A 9,497-nucleotide genomic window follows, 5' to 3' on the forward strand; every position below is an offset into this window, starting at 1 on the left:
GTAAATATGATTTTCTCATAAACTTGTGGGGGCCGGTAATAAACTGTCTTCATCTACACGGTTTTACACCATAAGTTTCTCCACCTCTTGGGTGTTTTTCCTCTCTCGATATTAGATCTTGGAGTTTTCTCCATTTTCGTCCATCACCCCATCCTCCTCCCCTAACCACCAGCACCAACCACCTCTCTCATGTTTGTTTTCCTCCTCCGCCGCTCCTCCTCCACTGATTCACCGCGTAGTCAAGTGTTTTGTCACTGGTTTTTTGCGTTATGGTTGTTTGGGGTTGGTGAGGTCGTCTGGGTCTAGATGAAAACGGAGCCTTGGCCTCGGGATGGTATGTGATGGTGCGACTCGTCGTTAACTCGGTGTGACTCGGGGATGGGCTACTCGGGTGACTTGGTTACGGGTTATTGACTGGTGTTTTTTTTCTCTTTTTAGATTGTAGTTGTTGTTTATCATGGTTATTATCGGTTAATGTAGTCCAATTTTACTTTTAAAGATTTCAGTATTAAGTCTCGAGAGCTTGTTCTCTGGTCTACAAGTGACTAAATATCTTTGCTTCGTGAGCAATTACTTGCAATCTATCTATCTTTCTTTGGCAATTGCCGTAATTCCTGTCGTTGAGGTCCAATTGGTTAGTTTTGGTTGGTTACGTTTTCGTGGCTACAATAGGCGGGATGGCAGCAGCTTTCTCTCAAAAAATTATCTAGTTCACTCGATTTGCATCCAGTCCTGATCTCTGTAATTTGATCTCCGGACTCCCCGGTCATTGTCCTGATCTCTGTAATTTGATTTTTTGATCTACTAATACTATTTAATTTAACTGAAATGCTAATCGCAAAAAAGATTTGCAGAGAACCATGCAAGAAAAAACGCGTTTGGACCCATTTCGAGTTCCACAAAAATCTAGAAAATATCCATAAATTTGTGAATATTATTTTATGGGACTCCTATAAAAAATCAGCTCCAACGAACATCGGTAAGTATTACTTTTAGATTTATAGAGTTTTGCCCTATAAATCCAAAAGTAATACTTACCGATATCCGTCGAAACTTATTTTTAATAAGACCCTATAAAATAATATTCAAAAATTTACGAATATTTTTCTAGATTTTTGTGAGATTCGAAATAAACCTAAACGTTTTTTTTCTTTCCTTGATTTTCTGCCAATTTTTTTTGCGAATAGCAGGGCTATTTAATTTAATGACAATGGTTTGAATTTTTAAAAAAACGTGGAGGCCACGTAATGGAGAGAGAGAGAGAGAGAGAGAGACAGGATATGATGATGATAGAGAAAGGTCGTCACTGCTGGTTGCTATTATCCAACAGAAAACGAAAATAATACACTTTGTTTGGTTGAGATTTTAGAAAGTTATTTTTGAAAGTTGAGTGGTAATAAGTGGAGAGAGATAGAGAGAGAAATTTATTGAAAACTGTGTCGAGAGTAAAAGTTACTCTCAAAATGGTGAACCAAGCGGGGTGACTGACACGGAGGTAAAATATCTCATCAGAGTGTTTGGATTAATTCACACCTTCCTCTCACAGGTAAAATATAGGGATGTCAAATGGGCGGATTTGTGTCAAATTGAATAAGTTACTTCCTCCGTCGCAATTTTCTTGTTTCAGTTCTATTTTAATCGGATAAAAAAATTAGTTATATCTTTAAATTGGTAATGAATTTTATATCCAATATGAATATTGTTTGATAGATCTCGATTTGTTCTATAATACAATGTTTTCAAATCATCTAAAACATTATAAATTACAAAATATAATCAATTGAAAAGTGGCACGAACTCCAAAAAGTGACAACTAAATTGGGACGGAGGTAGTATTAGTGGATTGATTCTTTAACGAGTCATTGACTCATTTAGGGGAAAATGACGGCTAAGGACGTGTTTAGATAATTAATTCTTGTTAAGGACAAGCTAAGAACATTTGTTAATGCTGAAAATGTCATTGGCGGGTATTAATTATCTAAACACGTCCTAGGCCGTCATTTTCCCCTCATTTAGACCCAATTAGTTATGAGCTCAATTACCCATACCCAACCCAACCCAATCCATTTATTTGAAATCAAATCCGATCCGCCCATTAACGCAATTAAAATTAAAAATAACTAAAATACCCATATACACTGAAATGACCGTATCACCCTTGTACATTTAAATTATCAAATTACCCTTGCATACTAAAATTACCATAATACCCCTATATACTAAAATGACCAAATTACCCCTGTATACTAAAATTATTGATCCGAATGGAGATTCTGCAAAAATTTTAGGAATTTTTAAACTTAGCAGTTCAGAGTTTTGGGGGTTTTTTGTACTTGATTTTCTCTTCTAAATTGTTAGTGATTATTATGTCCAGATTAGCTTCTTTAAACCTTCTGTCAGATTGGGCCAAATCTGTGGGCTATCTCCACCCCCAATCTCTTTTATAACAGTAATGTACCTTTAACAATCAATATTCAATAGTAGCTTGCAAAATTGATTTCAAAGAAAAAAAAAGTAAGAAAAAAAAAGGTGAAAGTACGTCGTTTCCCATCTCTTTTCTTTTCATGTTCTTTTTTTCTTTTTTTCCTAGGGTAGGTTTGGATTGAAAAGTTATTTTATTTTATTTGCATTTGTTTATTTACATCAAACTTTTGTGACTTATTGATTCGTCTTGACGAGCAGAATCGAAAAAGTAAATTTTTTTTGATTGAACCTCAATTTTTTGAATAAAGACAAAAATAAATCAAAAAGACAACCAGCATATTAACTAATTGATTACGATAAATTGGACCCGATTTTTCCTTTTTAGATTGTAGTTGTTGTTTATCATGGTTATTATCGGTATTTTAGTTATTGATTGTCTTGTGCCGGATCTGCATATTACGGGTTATTTGACTTCTTACAATCTATCTTTCTTTGGCAATTTCTGTCGTTGTGGTCCAATTGGTTAAGTTTTGGTTGGTTACGTTTTTGGGGCTACAATAGGCGGGATGGCAGCAGCTCTCTTTCCAAAAACCATCTAGTTCACTCGTTCTGTATCCAATCCTGATCTATCTCTGTAATTTGATCTCTGGACTCCCCCGTCATTGTCTTGATCTCTGTAATTTCATCTTTGGATCTATTAATATTTAATTTAGAAAAATGATTTTGACACTATATTTTTTGTTAACGTTACTTCTCTGCAAGTGTATTTTTGACACTTACAGGAAAGTGGAGTTAACAAAAAAAGGAATGCCAAAATCAGCGGCCTTAATTTAATGACAATGGTTTGACTTTTAATTACAAAAAAACGTGGAGGCCACGTAATGGAGAGAGAGAGAGAGAGAGAGAGAATGATATGATGATGATTGAGAATGGTCATCACTGCTGGTTGCTATCATCCAACAAAAAACGAAAAAATAATAGTAGGACACATAGGTAAAATATCTCATCAGAGTGTTTGGATTAATTCACACATCTCTCTCTCATAGGTAAAAAATATCCGTATGTATCCCACTCAAATTGTCAGACCAAGACGTCCCCCAAATATGGACCGTGTGGCCGTGCCAAACAATACCCAACTCTTTGTCTTGTGGGACGTCCCTTTATCCAACCAAGCCGGAGTTTTGGTTGAATTTGAAGAGGAGGAGTAAAAAACTACTCCTACAGTATATATATATATATATATAGGTACATAAGAAATAGGAGAAACAATTTCATTTGATACTAAGAAGAGAAATACAGTATTATAACAGTAACAGATGAATTGTGCTAATACATTTCAACTTCATCTACTTTTGTTGGTCCCTTCATAATTTGTCATTTAGTATCATTTTATTTGAGGCCGGCTGTAACTGATTAATTATAGAATCTCAATTTTTATTAAATTAATATGAAACGATTGGTGAATTTATCGGCTTAAGGAGTTGGCCAAGTAGTATAGTCAAGGCCTGAGACTCACGAATTTGCTCTCTCCTAAAATATTTTTCCTCTCTCCCTTCGAATATTTCAAGAATTAATCGAGATTTTACATGAATATAAGAAAAAATTACAAATCTATGTAGAGAAAACATTTTCTCTTTCTTAAGTAAAAACAGGAGTTTCTCACTATTTTTCGCAACCACTTTTTGAGATTACGAGAGAAACACATTTTCCTTCTCTTTCGTTCGCGTCTTTTGTATTCCGCCAAAAAAATCGCTTCCACTTGTTTTGTTTATTTGCACTTGCATTTATCGTTAGTCCAATAATCAAAGGGCATTGTAAATTTACGTTGAATTAGGAAAATAGTAAATAAAAATACTACTCCTACAGTCCTACTGCGTAAAGAAGCAAACAAACAAAGAACAAAGAGTGAGGTTTAAGAGCATCTCCAATCCACCTCTATTTCTTCAAAATAGAGGTTGGATGTGACATATTGAGGAGGGATTTTATAATTTATTCTCTTTTTTCTTCACTTTTTGTATTTTTTGGAAGAATTTTTTAAGGACCTACCGTCCTTTTTAGAGTTTGGTCCTCCAAAAGTAAATTTGGTCCTCTAAAAATGAAGGACCAAAAGTAAATTTGGAGTACAAAATTCCTCCAAACTCTAAAAAGGACGATGGGTCCCTCAAAGATTTCAAAAAGTACAAAAAGTAAAAAAAAAATGAAATAAATTACAAAATCTCCCCTCAATGTGTTACATTCATCCTCTATAGGAAATGGGGATGGATTGGAGATACTCTAAGAGAATCAAGAAATGAAAAAACCGCATATTCGAAGCGAGGTTCCGCCTCAATTCCCTCCCCCTCTCTCTATAACTACCTATTTTCTCTCTCTAGAGCACAAGGAGAGAGAGAGAGAGAGAGAGAGAGAGAGAGTGATGAGCAAAGCAGAGATTATGAACCACGTGAATGGGGATCCGTTCAAGATTAAACAGAGGCTTAAAGATAGGTCAAAGGTCTGATGAATCTGTCGTGGGGGTTGAATTTGAAGATTGATAGATTTCTTGACATGGGTTCGGTTTGGTTTTGCAGAAAGTGGCCCAAACCAAAGAGATTTTATCCAAACAAGCGGTTAAATCCAAGGAGATCTTGTCCAAACAAGCCGTTAAGCTCGCTAAACAGGCAGAAGAGCATGAAAGATTCATCAGCAAGGTACACATGCATTACATTGTTCATTTCTCAATTATTAAATTTTGATGGGTTGTTTATCTATTGCTTTAAATTGACAATTTATCTTTTTTGATTTTCATTTTGGTTTTGTTGGTGTTAATAGGTGACTCATTTATGTAGTGTTCTTGGGTTTGGGGCATTTTGCTTTCTATTGGGCTCAAGTGAGTAAAAAAGACCCTGATGGATAGTGCCAATTGTACTTAAGAACCCATCAGTTATTGTTAATTCTTGTTGATTTTGATTCACTTTGCGAATTTTTGTGTCTCAGGACCACAAGATGTTCCATATGTGTACTGTTTGTTCTATGTCACCTTTGTTCCTCTTCGATGGATCTATTACCGGTTCATGAAATGGCATTACTATCTTCTGGTAAGCTCTAACACATTTGCATTCGTATTTAACATACAGGTTGCATTTACGTATTGGTAGTGTAGTAATGTCTGCAATCTTTGGAGTCCAGTTTACGGTAGAAATTCCCAATGTTTGGTTGTATTGTAGTTTCGATAGCAGCATTCAGTTTCTAGTTTTTGGTAGGATTCACCTTCAGACATTACGGGTAAAGCTCACTGGCCATGGATTTTTTTGAAAATCATTTCTCCTTTCTAAAAGCGTATACGTGATTAGTTGTGTCTTCCCTTAAAGGAGCAAAGGCGAAATTGGATTCGTAGGACGATGGAACAAGTAAGAATTACACTGGATGACATGAAACTACAAAATCCCGATACGCTCTTTGTAGCTTCTTCCAAGTTTTATATACAATGTTTTTTTGTATAAAGGAAATTTAAAGAAACATTAGAGCCTTTGAAAGGCTTCTCCAGCGTGATTTCGATGAGCTGCTTCCAATTCGAATTCCATGCTTGGTATTGCCTACAATTTCATTAAACCACTTTCTCATTCAAAATATTCCTCCAACACCAGGGATTCTCAATTCATTTAGCTGAGAAATGGCCAAAGTGGAATAATCAATCTGTGTTTTTTTGCACTTTGCAGGACTTCTGCTACTATGCCAATACTTTCTTCTTGGTCATGCTTCTGTTATTCCCAAAAAATGAAAAGCTTTTCATGATTTGCTTCTCATTTGCCGAGGTAATTACATCAATTCGAAATTTGCCTCTGCACCATCTTCATGGCCAGAAAGCTAACTTGCTTTACTTGCAGGGTCCATTGGCATGGGCGCTGATTGTTTGGCGTTGTAGCTTAGTTTTTAGTTCTGTCGACAAGATTGTTAGCGTCCTCATCCATCTTTTACCTGGTGAGTTGACCCACCATTTGTGCCTGCTAATTGGCTGCTCATAACATTCAATATTTGCTATTTGCAAAGGAAGACTAAATCTACAGCTAGCTTTCCTGAAGGAATAATAAATAATACTATTACTACTGCTAAATTCATGGCCCTTGGTCTAATATTGGCTTTGAAATATCGGCAGTAAATTTTATTTTTTATTCACTTAAATCAATATTTTACTCATATTGAGGTTCATTAAGTGAAATCTTTTGGCCAGAACCTACATCTTTGTTTAACGTAATTTGAAACTTTTGCCTGTATTACACTCTCTTTGTGTGAAACTGGCTTCATGGAGGTACCTCTATAGTCTATACGTCCAAGACCAAAGAATTAATTTTTGACTACCCCTTATGACCGAGTTTTTAGTCTATACGACCAATTGCCAAGGACACCTACACCTAACAGAAGGAATCCTCTGTTTTCAGGGACAGTTTTCTTCACAATTCGCTGGTGGGATCCCACATACTTTGAGTCCATGCATCCTGACGGAACTGCTCAGAGAGCTTCATGGCCTTATGTTGAAAGCAAATCTTACCTTTGGACATGGCTCTTTCTGATACCCTTGGCTGCTTACAGCCTTTGGCAAGCTCTCTATTTAATCATCGTGAATGTATTGCGACGGCAGAGGCTGTTAAAAGATCCCGAAATCATGACTTCTTACAGGTTAGTAATTTTTCTGCCATCCGTTTATTTTTGCAACTTCTTGGGTTCGTTTGATTTGGAAGAAAGAAACCAAAAGTGTCGGTTGAAGTCTTGGTAGAAAGTGAGGTGAAAGAAAACAGATAAGAAGAGATGTAGTGCAATTTTCTCCCATCCGTCCCATTATGATGAAGATTTTGCAACAAAGATTTGGAAAAAAAGCAAAATAGTTTTGATGCCATCATAGTCGTAAGATGGTAAAATTTTGCAGAACACATTTTACCAAAATATGGTAAAAAATTTCACTTGTGGTTTTGTACTGACCAAAAAACAAAGCTTGCATGCACATTTGAGTTGCATGAAGATCTCGACTGTTCAAAAGCACTTTCTGCAACTTCTTTGGAAAACAACGCAAAAATTTGCTATCCTCTTTTCTTCACTTTTCGTCATTCTCCCGCCTATCAAAAGCTCCCTCGTGTTTGCTTCGTTTTTCTTTACTTTGTTTCGGACCATGATTGCATTGTTAATAACATTTTGTTGGTGCAATAGGGAACTCTCAAAAAAAGCGCAGAGAGCTAACAACATATGGTGGCGATTAAGCGGATTGCTTGGGGACAATAATCGGCTGGTCATGTACATTACCCTGCAAGCATTGTTCACAGTGGCAACCATGGCTTTTACAGTCCCCATATTTTTGTCATATAGATTACACGTTATGTTCCAAATATTCAAGGCCTCTGCAACCATATGGAATGGAGGACATTTTTCGCTTGAAGTGATGCCAAAGCAGGTGGTTCTTAAGGAGAAGAAGAAAAGGGAGACACAGTCATCAACAATCCTGGAAGATAAGCCCTCGGTTGCGCTGGAAAATGCAATGGAGGCCGCCAATTCTTCTGCAAAAACCCAGGAGGATCAGCCTTCGGTTGTGCTGGAAAATGCATTGAATGCAGTCAATTTGATGAGAAACCAAATTCCCAACGGTACTTATACATAGAAATAGTTTGTACTTTTGTAGAATTTGGATGTCTGCCGTGGGAAGGAAGGCCTTCTTAGCCGATTTTGTTTAGCTTTCGGGTGATGGTTTTTGTTCATAAGTCAATGAAGTGATCCCGTTGCCTAGGTTTTATTTTTTAATTTTCGGCTTGTTTTATAAACTGAAAGTGGAAGTTAGAACTTTCTTGTTTAGGATTTTGGTAGATTGTAATGATAAATAATACGTGAAAATCGCGTTTACTGATGCTCTTTCTCCAATTAGTTGGTGAACCACATTGAGTTACTGTTCTATATTAAGCCCGGGGGATCCTGTCCTAATGTCTCATGCTCATTGATGCAATTGGAGAAGCATGAGACATGATGGTGATGGTGCGGCTAAATATTGGGTCATCCGATCATTCCACCGCGGGCACCCTGATTAAATTTGACCAAGACCCAGTGTCCAGTATCGATCCTAAGCCAAGGCAAACAAGGCTTTTGCCTTGGGCCTCGAATATCTTGTTAAAAGGGGGGCCCGTAAAAAGTTGGCAGTATTCATTAATTGTAAGTCAATAAAATTGAACTCTCTCAAAATCAGCAAATCAAATGAGGAAAAAATGACTATAAGAGCATAATTATTAATTTTTGCCGCTAAAAATACCAAAGAATAATCTTTAAATGACTCTTTTGAATCCAGAAATTTTATCTAGTTGAAACTACGGAGTAATAATTTTGCTTTTTCTGCTTCACTTTGATTCGCTTTTATACTGTGGATACAGGGAGCCCCCTAGGGTGTAGTGCAGTTGGTCAAGGATGGGGCCGCTCAGTTGAGGTTGAAACATACCAAGGCTGGGCACTAAGGTTCGATTCTTGACAGCTACATCCTCTGCATTTAACCGCCGCACGGTGTGTGGGGCCACTGCGTATAGCAAAACCAAGGGAGCACGTGCTTCACAACCTACCCACATTCTTTAGATGCTCTTGTTTTGATTAATCGTACATAATAATTGTGCATATCACCTTCTAACTTTAAATTACCCAGAACAAGTGTCAAGTGTAAAGGTCCCCCAACACCCCCCTAGAACTAGCATGTATTAGAGACAACCCAAAAAAGGTGATGGAAAAGTACAGGAAGATCTCAGCATGTTGGAGTCTATAAAAGGTTAAAAAAAAGGCAGTCATTTTTACATTCCCTTCAACTTTTCACAATCGTGCTCTTTTAAACCTTTGGAGGATAAACACCAGATTGCATTCGCATCGTAATCTCGATAATTTGTTAGGTATAATAATGGTGCATGTTTATTTTTAATGTTAAATACCTTGTTCTTTGTACGATATCCGTAAAATACTATGGCTGTTTTGTTTTTTTTGTTTATTTTCACCTACGAATAGAAAAGATGAGTCCATAGGTTTAAAGTGTAATAGTTCTATTGTCAAAAAAAAAAAGTGTAATAGTTTTTTTTAGGCATTTC

The 9,497-nt window shown here is 36.5% G+C and overlaps 1 protein-coding gene across 2 annotated transcripts; it reads left to right on the forward strand.

Annotated features, from left to right (window-relative positions):
• Nucleotides 1–4,732: 4,732 nt before the first annotated feature.
• On the forward strand, nt 4,733–8,321 carry LOC131320051 (glycerophosphocholine acyltransferase 1-like). 2 transcript variants are annotated; one of them, XM_058350596.1, is made up of 8 exons: nt 4,733–4,915; nt 4,992–5,111; nt 5,233–5,290; nt 5,398–5,498; nt 6,120–6,215; nt 6,288–6,381; nt 6,840–7,077; nt 7,603–8,321. In XM_058350596.1, the coding sequence occupies exons 1-8, from the start codon at nt 4,838–4,840 to the stop codon at nt 8,045–8,047; spliced, it is 1,230 nt and encodes a 409-aa protein (XP_058206579.1). In that variant the 5' UTR covers nt 4,733–4,837; the 3' UTR covers nt 8,048–8,321. The 2 variants fall into 2 exon arrangements, with proteins under 2 accessions (XP_058206579.1, XP_058206580.1); XM_058350597.1 differs by lacking the exons at nt 5,233–5,290; nt 5,398–5,498 and having other exon boundaries at nt 4,750–4,915.
• Nucleotides 8,322–9,497: the final 1,176 nt, after the last annotated feature.

The sequence above is a fragment of the Rhododendron vialii genome, chromosome 3a (assembly GCF_030253575.1).
Source record: "Rhododendron vialii isolate Sample 1 chromosome 3a, ASM3025357v1".
NCBI classification, from domain to species: domain Eukaryota; kingdom Viridiplantae; phylum Streptophyta; class Magnoliopsida; order Ericales; family Ericaceae; genus Rhododendron; species Rhododendron vialii.

Bases quoted from the DNA above. Each gene is read 5' to 3' on its own strand.
- LOC131320051 (XM_058350596.1), top strand. From the start codon at position 4,838: ATGAGCAAAGCAGAGATTATGAACCACGTGAATGGGGATCCGTTCAAG. The intron at 5,112-5,232 runs GTACACATGCAT...TGGTGTTAATAG, and splicing joins ATGAAAGATTCATCAGCAAG to GTGACTCATTTATGTAGTGT. The intron at 6,382-6,839 runs GTGAGTTGACCC...CTCTGTTTTCAG, and splicing joins CCTCATCCATCTTTTACCTG to GGACAGTTTTCTTCACAATT.